General features: G+C 40.5%; 1 protein-coding gene across 2 annotated transcripts in view; it reads right to left on the reverse strand.

Moving 5' to 3' along the window:
* Positions 1 to 15,465: 15,465 nt before the first annotated feature.
* Positions 15,466 to 19,700, reverse strand: part of SPHKAP (SPHK1 interactor, AKAP domain containing) — a 119,177-nt gene continuing 114,942 nt past the window's right edge. For both annotated transcript variants that reach the window (XM_037029252.1, XM_037029251.1), the window contains one exon: positions 15,466 to 17,359. In XM_037029252.1, coding sequence (XP_036885147.1) covers positions 17,216 to 17,359 — 144 coding nt within the window. In that variant the 3' untranslated portion in view covers positions 15,466 to 17,215. The remainder of the gene's footprint in view (positions 17,360 to 19,700) is intronic.

The following is a 19,700-nucleotide window of genomic DNA, read 5'->3' on the forward strand; positions in this document are numbered from 1 at the left end:
GTCATAATTCTGCATGTACCAATTTGCATCAAAAGCTAATCTTTCTTCATATGAAAAAATCAAACTAGTATGCACACATAAACAAACACATGCAAGCTCTTCATATAATTATAAAATTGAACAGGATAAAAGGGAAGGAAAGATATCATTGATGATGATAAATGAGGAGAAAAGAACTTCTTTTAGTTTACATCTAAGAACTAAATAGAACTTATAAAGTTCTCAATGTATGAGTCATTTACCATGACTAGTCTTTGTGTATTATAGTCATCGACATTAAGAATGCTTCTCTGGAAAGTGAAAATTTAGTGTTGGTGTTCACAGGATGCCTAGGTACAGTGATCAGTAAGTGCTTAACCATTAAAGTGGTGTCCAGTTAAATCTGTTAGGCAGTTAAGTACATCACCAAAGGAGTAAGCTCTTCTTCCCATGCCCTTAAAGAACATTTTATAAGGGATTCTAAATGGAGGGGCTGGAAAGAAGTATTTGAAGTCATGAAAGGCAAGGACCTACATCCAAGATTACTCTATTCGACGAAGAAGATATTATTTAGAATGGAAGGAAAGATAAAGTGCATCCCTGATAAGGTCAAGTTCAAGGAGTTCATCATCACCCAGCCCTTATTATATGAAATGTTAAAGGGACTTATCTAAGAAAAAGAAGATCAAAAATATGAACGATAAAATGTTAACAAATTCACAACTATCAACAACTGAACCTAAAGACAAAAACAAAAACAACCTAAGCAAATAGCTAGAACAGGAACAGAACCACAGAGATGGAGATCACATGGAGGGAAAGATACAGAGAATAAGTATCATAAATAGGTACAACATAGACAGGGGGAGGTTAAGAACAGTATAGGAATTGGAGAAGTCAAAGAACTTATATGTGTGACCCATGGACATGAACTAAGGAGGGGGAAATGCAGCCAGAGGACTTGGGGGACTAAGCTGCTCAGCCGTTCTTTCTGAAATCCTGGGCCTCTCAATGTTTGTATGCTCAGCCGAGTGTGTGTTATAAAGTATATTTTTGTCAGGCATACATGAACCATTTCCACTATATAAAAAAAGCATTCTTCTTTGAGTTCAGAGTTTTGTCACTTGAGGACATTTTGAGAGGCTAATGTGAAAGCACGTGTTTCAGTGTGTAAGGTGGATTCTGATTTTTTAATTTATGATGGATGCTAAAGAATAATTTCCAGGGGTGCTGTCAAGCCGCAGCCTGTGGTATGGCTGAGATAAATTAATGCATAGTTGTTCCAGGCAGATCTGCCTTGTGAATTATGTTTTCACAAGTGATTATTAATGAGTTTGTCTGAACTGGTCAGAGTGAGACAATGGGGAAATTATATTCATATTTTGGCATTTATGTCTTCTCTAAATAATAAAACTTCTTGCTCAATTATGTTTACCACACTGATACTAAAAAGAATCTAAGAATGATCTACTTTGAGAATATGGGAAGATGATCATTTCCCTTGATTACTACATAAGAACAACATTTATTAGTTAATTATCACACGTCTGTCTGCCTCAACTTTGAAACAGTGTGACCAGATAAATCACTGCTCCCAGCCTGGAGCATCTGGTTTATAAAAATGGAATGAAGAGAAGAGGACTCACCTTTCCATCGCTTTGAGTTTTTACGTGATGTGGATTTCCAGAGTGTCTCTTGTCCAAATATTCCAGGTTGTCTGTCATCACAATCCTAATTGGATAAAACAGTGACTTTAGACTTAGATGTGTTTTTTTAGGTTGTTGACCCTGATGAGAGGGAAAATTATAGACATTTCATGTATCATGAATATCCAGGCACGGCGGGTCACCCAATCACCATGGCAAGTGATTTGGTAAAGTCTGTCACATTGAAACTATACAAAGTCCCTGAAATGTAACAAGCTAAGTAACTGACTCAAAGTGACCCACTTAGTCACGACAGAGCAGGGATTTGAAAGTTCTGCTCAAAAATCTTGTACACTGTCTAATATACTTTACTGCTCCTATTAGTTGTGAATTCCCCTCCATTTAGCAAATTATGCCCTCCAGAACTAAAAAAAACAAACAAAAACAAATAGAACTACCACTGAAAAACGGTTACATTATGCTGAGCGAAATAAGCCAGGCAATGAAAGACAAATACCATATGATATCACCGTTAACAGGAATCTAAACAACAAAACAAACAAGCAAGCAAAATATGACCAATGACACTCAAATACGGAACAGGCTGACAGGGTCTAGAGGGGAGAGGGGAGAAAATCATAGGGGAAAAGGGGATGGACTCACATGAACAAGTATAAAGGACACATGGACAATAACTGGGGGTGGAGGGGCAGAAATGGGAGGGAAGTGGGGAGCACTGGGAGGGCAGGGCTGGGAATATAAGACAGAAAACTGTACTTGAACAAGAATTAAATAAAAATTAAAAAAACAAAGGAAAAAAGTAGAAAAATAACTATTTGTTTTATATTTTCTTATAAAAAATTACACCATAACAACTCAAAACAAAAAACAACAACAACAACAACGGTTACAGAAATGTAAGCACAGTGGATGAGTTTAACAGAAGACTTAGCTGAAGAAAGAATTTATCAACTTGAAGACAGGGAAGAAGAAATGATCTAGCACAGAGAGATACTGGAAGAGTGCGTACAAAATGGAAGACATGGTGTGAATGTCTAGCGTGTTTCATTGGAGACAGGGAGAGAAAAAGTGAGAGGGTGGTACAAAACTGTGATGGCTGAGAGTTTTCCAGAACTATTGAAAGACACCAATCAGAAATTCAAGAAGCTTATTGAATCCTAAACATAACCCCTCAAAAAGGAGTACTTAGACACGCAGTAGATGAAACACATGGTAGGAAAACCTTAAAGCCTGTTTTGAAGAGGAACAAAGGCAAACCTCCCTGCTACAAGGCTGTATAACAAACGACTGAGTGGTACAAAGCGGCTTTATTGTGCTAGAATGTTCTGTGGGTTAGACATTTAGATAAGACACACCAGGGGTGGCTTGTCTTTGCTCCATGGTACGTGGATGCTTATACTTGGTCTCTCCAGCAGGATAACTTCAGTCTCATCTGAGTTTTTATATAGTGGCTGCATTTCCTCATGATGAGTACCCAAGGGCACCAGCCAGAAGATGCATGCAATTTAATGATCTAGCCTCAGAAATCATGTAGCATCACTTCCACCAGACACTGTTGTGCAAAGATGTCCACCCTCCACTCAGATTCAAATGCAGGGCATGTATACACTGTTTAATTGAATGAGTGTTTAATGACCTATGGCTATTCTTGAAAACTTACTTTATAAAAGCCATAGAAACTGTATATAAACTAAGGACAACTCTCAGAAGCATGAATCGCTGCAATGACTTAAGGTGGCTTGATATGGTTTTCATGGTTTTATTAGGGCATCTATTATAAGTAATTTATAGGGCTAATCTGTTTTTTTAAAGATTTATTTATTTATTTATTTATTTAAGAGAGAGAAGAAGGGAAAGAGGGGGAGAGAAACATCAATGTGTGATTGCCTGTCATGTTCCCCCAACGGGGGACCTGGCCCTCAACCCAGGCATGTGCCCTGACTGAGAATTGAACCAGCAACCCTTTGGTGTACAAACCCATGCTCAATCCACTGAGCTACACCACCCAGGGTGGGCTAATCAGTTATTTAAATCATTTTTTATTGTTATTCTACTACAGTTGTCCCAATTTTTCCCCTTTGCCCTCCTCTGCCCACCACACCCCCCACTTCCACAATTAATTTCTACATTGTTGTCTGTGTTTGTGGGTCATTCACACATGTTCTTTGTCTAGTCCCTTCTCCTTCTTTCCACCATTACCCCCCTCTCCCTCCCCCCTCATCACTTTCGTCTGTTCATGCCTGTGGTTCTATTTTGTTCATTAGTTTATTTTGTTCACTAGATTCCTGTTACAGGTGAGATCATATGGTATTTGTCTTTTAATTGACTGGCTTGTTTCATTTATCATGGATGGAACTGGAGAATATTATGCTAAAGGCTAATCAGTTTTTAGAGGAGCGATGCCAGGCTTAAGTGCATTTCATTCCACAGAAAGATAACAAGATAATTCTTTGGAGAGATATTTAATCAATCTCTTGGCTGCTTCTCTACAAAATCAATTAAACTTTTTAAAAAGCTTGTCAGAATGATTTTGCCAATATTTAGGGAGCAATACATTTTAATTTCAGGAAACCAACTCAGTAGGGCCATGTGCAATACCACAAACACTCAATGAACAAGGTTGAAAATGGCAATAAAAATAAATAAATGAGCCCTTTCATCCTGACAGATGTATTGAGTTAGAACACAATGGTCAATCAGCCCTCTCATAACTCCCTAAGCTCACTTGCATGTCTACCTCCTAATCAACTACTGTGGCCAATGAAATAGAAATGTCAATTGGCTAAGCCTAAATTGTGTGCTGACCCCTGCAGGCTGGGAAGGTATTAGTTTCCCTACAAGTGAGTAGATACAAGGATGGAAGTTGGGATGGGACAAATAGATGCGAGAAGAGCCTCCATCAGTGCCTGTAATAGAAGATGTATATTTCAGATGGAGAAAACAGCTTGTGGAAGGTTTTTTAAGGTCATGGATCCTTTTGGGGGGGAAATAGCAGGAACTAGTATGGCTGGGGTAAATAATATCCATAATCTGACCACTGAAAACATGGGAAGCACACTATAATTATATTGCACTGAACGGTGATGATATAATTGCTTTAGTATTGATGCTCTTTCAAAATAAAACAAACATATTTTTAGGGAGCTGTGACATGGCACTGGGGAAATATAGAGAATATAGAAGTACTATATAAAAGTTTTATTAAAAACTTTATGTTCTCCGGGGTCTTAGCAACTCTACTTGAAGCTAACACTGACTATCCCCAATGATAGGTTCTGTTCATTGCTCCATGAACTTGACACTTGAAAGCTTCCCCCGAGGATCACCTGTCAAAAGTATGCTTCGCCCAGCTGAAAACTGAATTTATATAAATACTTCAGCCTGTTTTAACTCTGCCTCTTCAGACTCATATGTCACTTATCAAGCAGGCATCAATTGGAATGACCTTTCCAAAACAGAGTCAAGGATTCAGGAATCACATGGACACTGTACCTTGGATAGTGTCTGTCTGCTTACAAAACACGTTTATGAATGTTGTCAAATTTAATACTTATAACCCTGCAATGAAGGTATATTAATGCTCATTTTATAGGCAATAAGCTGAGGGTCAGAAAGGTTAATGATGTTTCCAAAGACACACAGATGGTCAGTGGCAAATGAGACTCGAGGCTGGACCGCCCTGTCCCAAATTCAGTGCTGCTGGGGCTGTTGCCATTTTCTATCATGAATAAAGCAGACATTAGCATATGCTTCTCCCTTGTTTAAAGTATGGCTAGAAACACAGATCCTACATTATATTTTTAGCTACTCCACATAGCTGGAAATACAGCAATAGTTTGCCCATGCTCAGAATTCTAGAATGATAGAAAATACAAGTAAATTACTTTCAAAACAAATGTGCATAAAACACCACATTGCTTGGATGCACCCCGCATATCAGTTATACATTCAAAGTCTTCCACATTTTGGAAAATAAGTGCTCCCATTTTCCCATGCTCTGTCTTACATTCTTTTGGATTTGAGACCCCATCCCATCACCTACACTCTTTCTTTTGCTTAGAATTATATTCCTGACACTTCTTGCATTTCAGCTTTTCCAAATCTGACTTGGGTTTTAAGGCACTGTGCACATGGATCCTCAAAGTGACTGTCCTCCAGTGAAACCCTGAAGCTCTCACATTATAACTGTATTCCTGGCCAGTACCATCTCCCTGTCTCAGAATGTGTATGGTGATAGAAATGCAGATGAAAGGCATCAAAGTTCTCTGGAGTTGTCCTGTAACAGTCCACGCTACCACAGACTGGGCGGATTAAACAACAAGCATCTGTTTCTCACAGTTCTAGAGGCTGGGAGAGTCCAAGATCAAGGTGCCAATAGATCTATTATCTGGTGTGTCCTGCTTCCTGGTTCATAGATCACTGTCTTTTTATAGCCTCACAGGGCAGAGATCAGAGATTATTGTTATCTCTCTCATATCTCTATAAGAACACTAATTCCATTCATGAGTGATCTATCCTTATGACCTAAGTGTCTCCCAAAGGTCCTACCTGCAAATGGGGACCTTAGGGGTCCTCCTAATTCATATACTGAAGCCTTGGGATTTAGGCTTCAGTATATGAATTTGTGGAGGACATATTCAGCCCATAACATTCTGCCTCCCATCAATTAATGTCCTTACATAAAAAACACATTTATTTTATCCCAAGAGCTACAAAATTTTATCTCATTCCGGCATCAACTCTAAAGTCTCAAGTACAAAGTCTTATCTAAATCTCATCTAAATGAGATGTGGGCGAGACTAGAGGTGAGAAGCATCCTAAGGCACAATTTCTTTCCACCTGCGAACCTATGAATCCAGCAGGCTACATGCTTCCAAAATACAGTGGTGGGACATGGATAGGATGAACACTCCCATCCCAAAAGGAAGAGATAAAAAAGAAGGAGGGGTGCTGGGGAAGTCCAAGGCCTGACCAGACAAACTTGAGATCTGAAGTCTCACCAGCCATCCTCAGCTCTACCTTGTGGGCCCCCGGGTAGTGCAAGCCGTGCAGTCACATGGGTCCTCACACTCCGGCCTTGCACTTGGTTTAATGCTCCATTGTCTCCATCTTGGAACTGATAATAATTTTTTAATAAGAGGATTTGTTTTCTACTTTGTACTAAAGACTGCACATTATGTAGTGCGTCCTGCTTTCTTGGTTTTGGTTGTTCCAACAGGTTGGTGTGGAAGGGAGGGGGAAGGAAAAGAAGGGTCATCTCCTATTTATCTGGCCAGTTTCAAAATCCATTCTCTCAGTTGTCACTGTTTCTCTGCCCAACATTGACCTCTAAAAATGGGAAGAGTACCGCTTCAGATATGTACTCCTTAACCTGTCAGCCGTCACCCCTTGCTCCCAGCTGTATGACCACTGAGGAATGAACCTGTGGTTTTTTTCTTCTTCTCCTTGTGGAGGAAGGTGTTTTTCCTTCCCTCTCCTTGAAATCGAGGGAGGAGACACCATGTCACCCTGTAAGAATGGGATTCTGCTTTACTTCCTGTTGTGATTGGTTTCCTGTATAGATAGCAGACTTGATGATTTTACCTTAAGCGCATCTGAGTGGGAAAGAAAATTCCAGAAAGAAGACCCAGCTGAGATGATGGGGAAGGAGGGACAGCACTGCTGCAGATAAGATTGTCAGCAGGATGAGCATCTAAGTTTACCGTGGACACGGTGATGGGCTTGAGCTGTGTGTTGGTCCCTGTCCCAGAGGGTTGCCTATTGGGTATTGAGACCTAAGAACAAGAAGCTTAAATGGGGTGAACAGAGAGAGAGGGTGGGAAGGCAATGGGGTTGGCTCATTGCCTGCAAGAAAAAGAGGTACAGGTGGAGTTGCATCTCCCACTTCCGAGAAATGTTAAAAGTGACCCCTTGGGAGAGCAGATGTTTGGGTTCCCGCTCCAAGGGTGGCATTAACTAGAATGTAATTGTGTTCAATGGGGAATTGCTATTGCACTTCTAGGTAAAGACAGAAACACTTGGCCTGCTTCCCTTCCTTCCCTCCCATGCCCAATGCTGATGGACCCAGAAGCAGAGAAACTACAGGAGGAGGAACAAGAAGAGCAGACACGCTGCCTGTTCCCAATTCGAGCTCTCAGGCCAGAACCTGGCTGGGGCTTAGGGAAAGAAAACAATAGCTTTAAACTGCACACAAGAGCCAGGCTATAAATTGGATTAGATTTGCTGGAGATCTAAGGAGGGAAGGTGACCAGAAACTGAGATCTGCCCTAGATACATAATAGGGTTGCAAAAAGAAATCTGACAAAGCACAGTTGGGCAAGTCGTTAAAGAACGTTAGACACGTATCATGTTTTTGCTTGCCTCATGTAACCAAGACTGTTCAATAAACCATTTGCATTTACACACTGGCGGCCAGATACAGAGAAAGGGAGGGAGGGAGAGGGAGGGTTAGTTTTTGAATCTTCCATGCCATCCTCTCCCTTCAGTTTGGGCCAGTTTAAGTCCCATGTCCATCCCTGGACCAATAAGTGTTCCGATAAGGGAAGGCTGGGCTCTAGTGAGCTTCATCCAGCCTGCATCCATCCTGGGCCCTGGGATGGAATTGGCTTCTCCTGCATCACCTGGGTTATGTGGAGGATGGTGGATTCCCCCATAAAATCAGGTAAGGAAAAGAGGGAAAAGGGTACTGCTGACTAGGGCACCAAAGTGCTCCACTACACTGGGGTCAGCCTATGTGATAATCATCTCTTTGCATCTTGGCAGTGACCCGTGTGGCCCTTGGCAATGTGATCTATTTCGTTCTTTATTACTTATAGCCCGGGGGAGTCACCCTGGCTCACATCATGAAAGGATGGGTACGACGTCCAGCATGTCATTGCTGACCAACAGGACTGTGCGCTGTGGTCATGCCATCCTCCCTCCCCTCCCCATCGCTGGCCTACCTCAGGGGAAGATACCTCTGCCTCTTACCAAGAGTCAACCTTGGTGTTTGCTCGTTTGAAAGTACTCTCTTCTAAACCTTGTGTTTTTCCTTGCTGCCTTCTGGAGTCAAGCTCTAAAAACAGAATTTAAAAGTCATCTCCAATGTGCTTGTGAAATTCAGTCGTTCCATGCCAAAACAGCTCTTTAGTGTGCTGTTTAATTTTTGCTTTGAGCAGGTAAATGGCACAGCATTGTTGTCGAGAATGTTTACTATGATATGACATTTTAAAAAGGGGGATTTAAAAAGCATTAGGAGAAAAACCAAATAACTTTTTTTTGTGATTTAAGAAAGTTTTATTGCAGTTCACCTGTGTTGATTCATGTTATAAGATTGAGGACATCTTGACATTGTGCATTGAAAGGAAGTATTTGCCTGAAGGCAGTTTACGAGATTGACCTAGGACTATAATCTTCTGGCATGGAGGTGCTCTCAAATTGTGAACCCTGCCTCTAACTCATCATCAGCTCCGTTTTTCCCAGCCTTAATTGATGTCAGTGTCAAGTAAGTAACATGGCGTTTTGTTCATTGCTCTCTCTCCTTATTTCGGGACAGGAATGGTAGTTGGGAAAACATATGGTAGAACTGATAAAGGATGATTCGTGGTTTGTAACTCTGTTTCTTTTGCCTTCTGAATTGTCTATCTTTTGACTTATCTCTCTTGCCTCCAGTTTATGTCAATTTAAAGCCTTACTGTAGCCTGGCTGGTGTAGCTTAGTGGATTGAGTGCAGGCTGCGAACCAAAGGGTCGCCGGTTCGATTCCCAGTCAGGGCGCATGCCTGGGTTGTGGGCCAGGTCCCCAGTGGGGGGCCACATGAAAGGCAACCACACATTGATGTTTCTCTCCCACTCTTCCTCCCTCCTTTCCTCTCTCTCCAAAAATAAATAAATAAAATCTTTAAACAAAACAAAAAAAAACCCCTTGCTGCAGAAATTAAGAGTCCAGGCTCAGTAGTTAACTCGGATGAATTCTGCTCTATTTCTAGCTGTCACCTATCACCTTAAGCAAGTTACTTACTTTCACTGTACTCCAGATTCTTCAATAATAAATTGGGAATAATGACACCTACTTCATAAGGCTGTCGTGGAGATTAAATAAGTCCGTATATGTAAAGCACTTAAAATAGTGTCTGGCATACAGCCACTGCTCAGTATATTTTAGTTGTTGTGGTTATTATTCTTTGATACCTTCATTAGGTCCCTTCACTCCTCTGAATCTCAATTTCCTTACCTGCAAAACTGAGACCGTAATTAGTTCCACACTCAGGTAAACTCCGTGAGCCTGAACATGGAGCACAGAGGGAGAAATCAGCAGTAAAAGGTTGGCTGACTAACACTGGGGTGGTGTTGTACCAAGGCTGTCCTCTATTTCCAGAGTCTTAAGAATTGGACCACACTTGGACTTCTATCACATACTATTCGCTGACATCCTATCTTCCAACTCAAGGGCTTGCTGATGCCCCTTGCTCAGTCAGGCAACTTTACTTTCTTTCAGGAATCATTGACCGTGACTTTATAAAAGACTCCATGCCTCAGGTAACAGCAAGCTCCTGTGTCATCAACCCGTTTGCTCCTGCAGGGCAAGTAAACACAAACTCCAGCAACAGCAAGAGCTGAACAAGTTCAGAAAAGACCATGAAGACATGTACTGAAATCTTAGCCGAGGCTGGAAAAAGATGTTGCCCAAGAGATGGGGCTGGGTGGGGGATCAGAAATAACACTGCTCAAAAAGAATAAGTTTGTGTTGGCTCCTTGCACACTTTTGTTCTTTGGAGTAGAGTTAATTCCTCACGCCATGTTCTCACCATTGCCTAGGTGCCAGTCAGTGTTGCCATGGCAACACGCCACCTTGGCTCTCTTAGCTGCTGAAGTGTGAAAATAGCTGACTTTGTCATTCTCTCTTTGCTTAGTGCCCAAATCACACGTTTATATGATTAATGGTCAGGGGCCATTTCAAGTGATAATTTTCACTTCAGAAGCTTTCACATTTACCTAAAGAGCAACTTGAAACTGCGGGAGTTAGGCACAAGCTAAAGTAGTGTTTTTCATCACTCTTTCCTCCTCTCCCTGCTACATGCCCAATTAAATTTATTTTATACGATGTGTTTTTATTATGGCTCGCCATTTGTAATCCTCATAAGAATGGAAATTGTAAAAATGCCAAGGTCCTCCTCTTTTGCATTTTTTTCTGTCATTTAGAATGGTACTTGTCAGGCCTGGTGCTGAATATATGTTTGTGGGATGAATGGGTAAACATGAGTGCCTATGCAATGCCAGGCATTCAATTCCTTTTCTAAGGTCTCTATTCTGTGAGTTGGATACCAAACTTACAAAGGCCTATGCCTTAATGTCAGCCAGATACTAACAGGCTGTTTAAAAAAATTATGGCTTCTTATTTCTTTAGAGATACATGTGGGAGTTCTTTTGTAGCTGGTGCATTTTTGCATGACTTTTTTTTATTACGGTAAAAAGAAATAACATTATATTTTCTACCCAAACCATTGTAATTTTTAATTCAAAGTAAAATATCTCATTTGCTTTCAGTAGCATGTAGTTAAAACTGTTATTGCTGCTTTCAGCACATCTAGATGAGGAGGAACAAATCCATAGGGCTGGGTTGGGGCTCCACATCAGGACCTCACCCCTGAGCCTTTGAGGGGACTCGAAGAATCCCTTGCCCTTGAATGGAAACCTGCTTAGGAGCCTTGAATGGGGCTCAGGGTTTTGCTGTATTAGCATGAAGCAGCCAATGTGGACATTTATCCTGTCATGTATTAGCCATGGCATGTGTTTTATAAACTCAACCCTGGACTTCTGGTGGATTTAGAATGTTCTCACTTTAAAAGTAGTGTATGTTTTGAAGAGTCACATAGATTTCTTCATTTTTTTCTCCATCTTTCCCTTTCTTCCTCCCTTCCTCTTTCAATCTCTTTCAAACTTCCTTCCTCCCTCTTCCTTTTTCCCCTTCATCTTTTTCTTTCTTACTCTCCCTTCCTCCCTCCCTCCCTCCCTCCCTCCCTCCCTCCCTCCCTCCCTCCCTTCCTTCCTACTTTCCTCCCCTTTGCTCCTCCTCCTCTTTGATGAGAGCACGTTCTGTGCAAAAATTCCTTTAAAACATCATTGCTTCAAGATAGAATCTGACCCTTTTTAAAAAGATTTTATTTATTTATTTATCTTTAGAGGGGAAGGAGAGAGGGAGAGAAACACCAATGTACGGTTGCCTTTTGTGCATCCCCTGCTGGGAGTTGGTCTGCAGGGAACTGGCCTGCAACCAGGCATGTGCCCTGATTGGGAATCAAACCGCGATCCTCTGGTTCGAAGGCCTGTGCTCAATCCACTGAGCTACACCAGCCAGGGCCAGAATCTGACCCTTTTGACATTTTTGCTCATAAACACATGAACTCTAAGGGTGTAGGTTTTGTTTTTAAACAAATACGTGTCAAAGATCCATTACACACCAAGACAGATGAGGTGCTGGAGGGAGGATCTGGAAAGTGATAGCATGTGAAGACGACATGGGCTCTACTCTCTGGAGATGTGGAATCTGGAGCAGGCTGGTGAAAATGGCATGGGCCATCCCCTTGAAACTGGACAGGTAATCCCTGGATTCTGTGTTCAAGTTTCCTCAGATTTTCCAAAGAGCCCATGCCATGCAAATGTTCACAATTACAGCTGTAATACATTTTGGGGGGGGGGGTCTCTGAAGAGTCTGAAACTGTTCTTCTTCTCTTTGTCCAAAATTGCTCTAAACTTGATTCTTCTGCCTCTTGCTCCTCACACTGAGGGAGCAAAGAAACAAACCGCTGCTCAGCATTTGTTTAATAGAAGGTCACTCTTATCTTTATTTTCCTGAGACATCGAATTCCATACAGTCGCTCTGCTCCTCACGTTCACAGTGCCTTTACCTTCTCTGCGAAACTGCAGTTGGCGATATCCCAGATCTCAGAGACCACATCATCCAAACTGTACACTTTATTTGTTGTAGTAAAACACTTCAAAACCTTTAATGATGTGCTGGAGGACACCTGCAGGTGGGACTCTGTTACTGCTTTTTCTGTTTCATCCCTGCACTTAACCCCATTTTTTTATTTTCCAATTAGAGTTGACATTCAATATTAGTTTATATTAGTTTCTGGTTTGGGTGTTTAGCATAGTGGTTAGATAGTCATATAATTTAGAAAGTTTTCACCCCTGATGATTCTGATAACCCACCTGGCACTATAAATAGTTATTACAATATTATTGACTCTATTTTCTGTGCTGTACTTTACATTCCTATTGACCATTTTGTAACTACTGATTAGTATTTCTTAATCATTTCACCTCCTTCATCCAGCTCCCATCCCTCCTGCAACACGGCAGCCATCAGCCTATTCTCTGTAGCTATGAGTCTGTTTAGTTTGTTCTTTGGACTCCACATAGAAGTGAAATTGTATGGTTTTTATCTTTCTTTGTCTGACTTACTCCACTTAGCATAATACTCTTGAGGTCCATCCATGTTGTTGCAAATGGTAAGATTTCATTATTTTTCACAGCCAAGTAATATTCCATTATATACACATACCATCGGTGCTTAAATAAACAATTTATTGAATTAGCCCTGGCTGGTGTAGCTCAGTGGATTGAGCGTGAGCCTGTGAACCAGAGGATCGCAGTTCGATTCCCAGTCAGGGCACATGCTTGGGTTTCAGGCCAGTTCCTGGCAGGGGACACACGATACATTGTGTGTTCCCGGCAGAGGCAATCATACATTGATATTTCTCTCCCTCTCTCCTTCCCTTCCCCTCTAAAAATAAATAAATAAAATCTTTTAAAAATGTGTTTTAATAATAAAAAAATAAACAATTTATTGAGTTAAATTGCTTCTTCCATATGTTGGCTATTGTAAATAACACTGAAATAAACATAAGGGTGCATACGTCTTTTCAAATGAGTGTTTTGGACTTCTTTACCTACATATCCAAAGTAAAATATCTTATTGCTGGGTCATAAGATAGTTCGATTTAATTGTTTGAGGAAAATCCATACTGTGTTCCACTGTGGCTGCACTAGTCTGTATTCCCACCAACAGTGAACAAGGGTCCCCTTTTTTCCACACCTGCGCCAACACTTGTTGTTGGTACTTATGTGCACTTATTGATGACACCATTCTGACAGATGTGAAGTGATACATCATTGTGATTTTTAATTTACATTTCCCTGATGATCACTGAGATTGAGCATCTTTTTATAAGCTATTGACCATCTGCATGTTCTCTTAGGAGAAGTGTTTATTCAGGTCCTCTGCCTATTTTTAATTGGATTATTTGTGTTTTTGGTGTTAAGATATATGAGTCCTTTATAAAATTTAGATATTAACCCCTTATCGTATATATCATTGGTGAATATCTTCTCCCACTCAGGAGGCTGTGTTTTCATTTTGTTGGTGGTTTTCTTTGCTGTGGGAAACCTTTTTAGTTTGATGTAGTTCCATTTGTTTACTATTTCTTCTGTTTCCCTTGTTTAAGGTGATATATCAGAAAAATATTACTAAGAAGAACTTTAGAGAGTTTATTGCTGATGGTGTTTTCTAGGAGTTTTATGGTTTTGAGTTTTACATTTAAGCCTTTAATTCATTTTGCATTTATTTCTGTATATAGTATACGAAGGTGGTCTAGTTTCATTTTTTTTGCATGTATGTATCTAGTTTTCTTAACGTTGTTTATTAGACTATCTTTACCCCATTGTATATTCTTGACTCTTTTTGTCATAGATTAGTTGATTGTATATAGGCATTGGTTTATTTCTGCGCTCTCTATTCTTTTCCATTGATCTTTGTGTCTATTTTTATGCCAATACCATGCTGTTTTGATGACTATAGCCTTATAGTATAGTTTGATATCAGGGAGCTTGATTCTACTAACTTCATTCTCCAGGCCCCTAAACTTTGCCCCATCCTCAGCCTGATCCAGCCCCTCCTGACGGAGCCCTTCCTGAGAAAAGGCTGAGTTGTTCTGTCATGCTACCTCCCACTGGCTGACCTTATCCATCCTACTCTCTGCACAGGTTCTCTCTAGTCTTGTTTACTCCTCCATAGAAAATAAACCCCTTTGTGCCTAACCTCTGAGTCACTGGAAGATCTCACAGCTGAAGCATTCTCCCTATTGCAACATTCCCTACCCCCACTGCAGGAGTCCCTTTTCCCCTCTTATAATAGTCCTTGCAAGTCTCTCCTTGCCAAGGTCCAGAGTTTGTTTTTATTTGACTTTATACTCTGGCTGACTTGAGACTTCTTCTTTATATAAGCATATTTATTTATGCATTTTTAATACTGAATAAAGTGCCCAGGAGTCTCCATGCCTTATTTGCATAAATTCTAATCATTTATTTTCTGAATTCAAAGAACACTTACCTCTAAGTCTAATGAATTTACCTCTAGTTTACTTGAGTCTAAGTTGGTTTATTCGCAGGTGTGGAGACTACTTGTTTGTCTGGTGGCTTTTTCTTTTCTCCCTCTGGCTTGCAGTGAAGTCAGAGTCCCTAGGTCTTAGGAAAAGGTGATTACTGGCATCTAGTGGCTGGGAACCAGGGGTGCTACTGAACATTCTACAATGTGCAGGACAACCTCTGTGACAAAGAATTATCCAGCCCCAAATGTCAATAGTGCCAAGGTTGAGAAACACTGATTGACAAGAGCATCATTGGTCTTAACAAATTTAATCAAAGGACACTTGGTTATTTGAAACCTGACAGTGGGACAGCAAGGGATATACCTACCTTCATCCAATCACACCACAACTTTTTCTTTGAGGCACTTAAGCTCCTGGAGAAAAAAAGGATCAACGATTTGGCAACAAAAATTTATTTGTTAGTTTGCAACATTAAGTACAACATATACAACTTCACCACAGGGTTACAGTCCAATATTTGTGCTTTGTAGGATAAGTAAACATTCATGAAAGCACAGTAAAAGTACACACAATATTCTCAGATTGCGTAAAAAATAAATAGATCCTTTTTCATTTAATAGCACAAAGAATTTTCAGCTTGAGATGGTGGATAAATTTTAAAATTTAACATTTGATTAATGTGTCAGATGGCATGAATAACCTAAATTTGGACAATCCGCGTAGCCAGTGCCTAATGAGCGCCGGGAAGGATTCCCCGCGTGGGTGGTGAGAGAAGGGAGGCGTGGCTCACGCGGCAGCTTTCCTGACCTTTCAAGATGTGAATGACGCCTAAGGCCAGCGTGGCTGCTGTGGGGCCTTGCTCCCATTTCGAAGTACTTCCCAATCTTTAAAAATAAAAATAGGGTAAAGGCATAGTATTCCTGGAAATCTTCAATAAACACTTCCTTTGATCAGAAAATAAAAGCCAGCCGTAGCTCATTGAGTTGAAAGGAAAGGAGGTTCGTTAGGGTGGGGTTAGATATTTTCATTTTCCAACAGACTAAATCTCTGTTATTAAAATACGTAACTGTAATAAGGTTTTCTTTCCCCCAAATTAAAGGCCAATATCTTTGAATCAGGAGGAGTCTATGATCCTAACTCGTTAGGTCAAATCCCCCATTTGTCCGTCTGATTGTCATCTGCGCAGCAGGTCTATGGGCAGGTGCACACCAACACGTCCACAAGGAAAGCGCTGAGCTCCCGTACCAGTTCGTGACTTAAGACAACACCCTCTTCAGATTTTCTGTCTCTCTAAAATAACTCAATAAATTATTTTAAGGTAATCTCTTCATGATTTACAATAATAATTAAGTGACAGTTTCTATTTTATACAAAAGCAAGTTTTATCTCAAAAGACTTCTCTTTCTTTCTTTCTTTGATGATGATTAGTTTTTGTAGAAATCTTTCCCTTAGGGTAAGAATTCTGTAACCATATTAGCCAACTAATGTAGGGGTGGAAACAAGATGGTCTTTGCTCTTTCTCTTTCTTGACTGAACAGCAATAGTTTTCTGATTAGTTAGGAATCTAGATACTGTTGTGGAGGTGTGGAATATTTTCAGTGAGTTGCAGTAAATAAATGAAGAAAACCTCATTAGAAGACATTGAGGATACTCTTACATGTCTGTTGATATCTACTGACATTAGTCTGAAAATGAAATTTTTATGCCAAAGTTCTGGAAATTTCCCACCCATATTTTAAGTGTTTCCCTGGGCTGACAGCCCTGTAATTACTACCCCCCCAAAAAAGTAACATAAAGGTTATAGCATAGTTTACAAAATTATGTTGACCAATAACTTTGTTTCCAGTTGATTCACATAATTGGTGATTTTACACATTTTATATCATTAAAAATATGCAACAGCAGCTTCCTTTGAATTTAGGCCTAGTTATAAGCTTTTAACTCAAGGCCCAGTGAAGTTCCTGTTTTCCCAGCCACTCAAATGCAAACTCTTTTGAATTCACCCATTCACTGTATTGATTTGTACAGATCTATATTTTACTTTTCCTCAGGTTCATTCCATGAAGAGTAGCCTTGAACAGATGTTTTTGTAGCTCTGCTAATGCAATGCAATGTTTGAGAAAGGTTAGAGCATTGAGAGCAAATCAATATAATCTAAGCTGGAACAAAGGAGAGGAATTCTGTACAGGGTACAGCTGCCTTATCCCAGGTCCAGCAGCCAGTCGAAGAGACTCGGGGTCCCATCTTTCTGCTCCTCATGCATTTTGCAGTACTGAACGACAGCGTGGAAGATATCCCCCACTTTCCAGGACTTCTGATGAACCAGCCGCACAACATCTAGAAACTAAAATGAAGCACTGAGTTAGAAGTCACATATCACAGAGGATCCTCAAAATCATCTTACTCAACTACTCTTTCAAAGCCACAGCTCTCCAGGCTGTTTTTGAATATCCCTGGGGACATGATACTCTTCTCCAAGACGGTCTACTTTCTCTGTAGACAGTTCAGCTCATTGGAGAGATCTTCCAACAGAGCTGGAATCTTTCTCACAGCAGTTGCCATTCATTGATGAGAGAGACTGGATGAAATGTTCCTTTCAAGGCTCTTTTCAACATTTAAACAGTTTCCTCTGGTCTGGAACAGACTTTCTCTAACTGGATGGTACGATATGGCTCCCAATACCTTCTATATGTGTCACAAATAATCTCATTATATATATATATATATATATATATATATATATATATATATATAGACAAAATAAACCAAGTGCTAAGCTTTTGTGTTGGGTCCCCTACTGACTCCTCATTCCACCAAGGAAAGGCCCTTCCCCCATCATCAAACACTAGGAGAGGCTGAGTTTCCATTGCAACAGGAAAAGGAAAGCTTGAGGAAGTGCCCTTATTGGAAGCACGTGAGGAAGTGCTTCAAATGACCACAACTGGGAACATTTTTGGCTGCAGGAAAATTGTGAGCTGCAGTGTCAGGAGATGGGGAAATGGTTATAGACCAATCCTTTCATGATATTGAATACTTTGGGATGGAGCTCAGCCTGAAGACCTCTCAAACTCTTTAGTAAGACGCTTAAAAAAATAACAATTTATTAAGAGCCCAAATCTGTGGGAAGTCCTTTCATGCGTGCAATCTCATAAAATTCTGTCAAAACTCTGTGAAGTAGGCATTAACAGGTGAAAAAATTGAGGGCTGGAGAGAGAAAAAGTTGCTGCTGGGTTTTCTAACACTTCAGTCCAGTGCTGTGCCTACCCCAGCACCAGGCTGCATTTTGGTGGTAGGAGAATACGGCCTTGACATCTATTTGGAGTCCTGGGAGAAAAGACTGGCTGTGGATGCGATCCAGCTTTAGGAAGAAGAACGACCTAGGCAGAAGATGAGGGTTGTGGTTTAGTGACTATTTCTTCAATGTTTCCTTCTAGGGTTTTTTTTTTTTTTCCTCTGCTCCTTTTGTGTTTGCCCAGATTTTTAAGACCAGCCAGAAACTGAAATGCTAATTTCTATCTGTCTTTTCCTTCTCTCCAGCTTGAATTTGTTAATTCATTTCTTTTACCATGAAGTCATCTTCCAGAGAGCTACCACTGAATTATATTTCTTCCCACAGCTGTGATGGCAACAACTCTTTGCATAGTGATAGAAATCAGCGCTTCATTGTACTTGCTCACTTTGTGTTGGCTTAATCAGAATAAAGCAGTTTTCTAGGCTCCGAAATGAAATATTTAACTTTTAATGCATAGAAACATAAACATTATCTCAGAGTTTTCAGATGATATAAAGAGGGAGACAGATGGGAGGCTGATGGTGACTATGTTATAGATAGTAGTCTCCCAGGAAAGAAAAATATCTTAGCCATCTTGTAATATTTTGTGCCTGTACTTAATAGGTACTCAATAAATATTTGCTGAGTGACAGAAGGGATGAATGTTTAAATGTAAGTCAAGCAAATTCAAGATGATCAGGAAGACTATTTGGTATAGAAGTAACCTCCAGAATCATTACAGATGCACCTTATCTAAGTATATATTCTTGAGTTTTATGTCATGTATTTGCACAGATAAAATTAAAAATAAACATGCATATCTTGGGCTGCTTACTCAATAATTCTCAATCGATAGGATGCTCATTAGAAGTCATTGGAGACCATGGATCTAGAGGAAGGCTGAACAGAGCTTAGATGGGCGCATGGTAGCAAGCAAGGAGCAAAGTAAGAGCTGGTCCTGGGGCACACCTCTGACGGCCCAGCATTCGAGAGGGAGTGTTTTAGGGGGTGGATACGCAAGACCCCTCATTACAACAGCAGTGGAGGGTTAGCTCCATCAGCTCCTTCCGCCTCAGTCACAGAACTTCAGAGACTCTTAAATGTCCAGGACCCCTCCCAATTTCCCCTACCCTCTTGTCTATCCTATTCCTGAAATTTTAGAAAGCATAATCCTTTAGGTCAAGGTTTTGCTTAAGATGCAAACCCTCTTACATAGGGGAACATTGCCAGCAGCTATTAGTAAGTTATGGAGATGCAGAAAAATAATTTTTGGAGCCATTACTTATATCCTGGTGTGTGTAAATGGCCTGAGGCATGTTTTCTATTGGGCAGAGTGGTAAAAACATGAGGCATCAGGGAAAGTGGGGAAAAGGCTAGGGTATGTTCACATGATTTGATTAACCAGACTTTTTTA

The sequence above is a fragment of the Sturnira hondurensis genome, unplaced genomic scaffold (genome assembly GCF_014824575.4).
Source record: "Sturnira hondurensis isolate 20B ecotype Veracruz unplaced genomic scaffold, ASM1482457v3 Scaffold0020237, whole genome shotgun sequence".
Classification (NCBI taxonomy): domain Eukaryota; kingdom Metazoa; phylum Chordata; class Mammalia; order Chiroptera; family Phyllostomidae; genus Sturnira; species Sturnira hondurensis.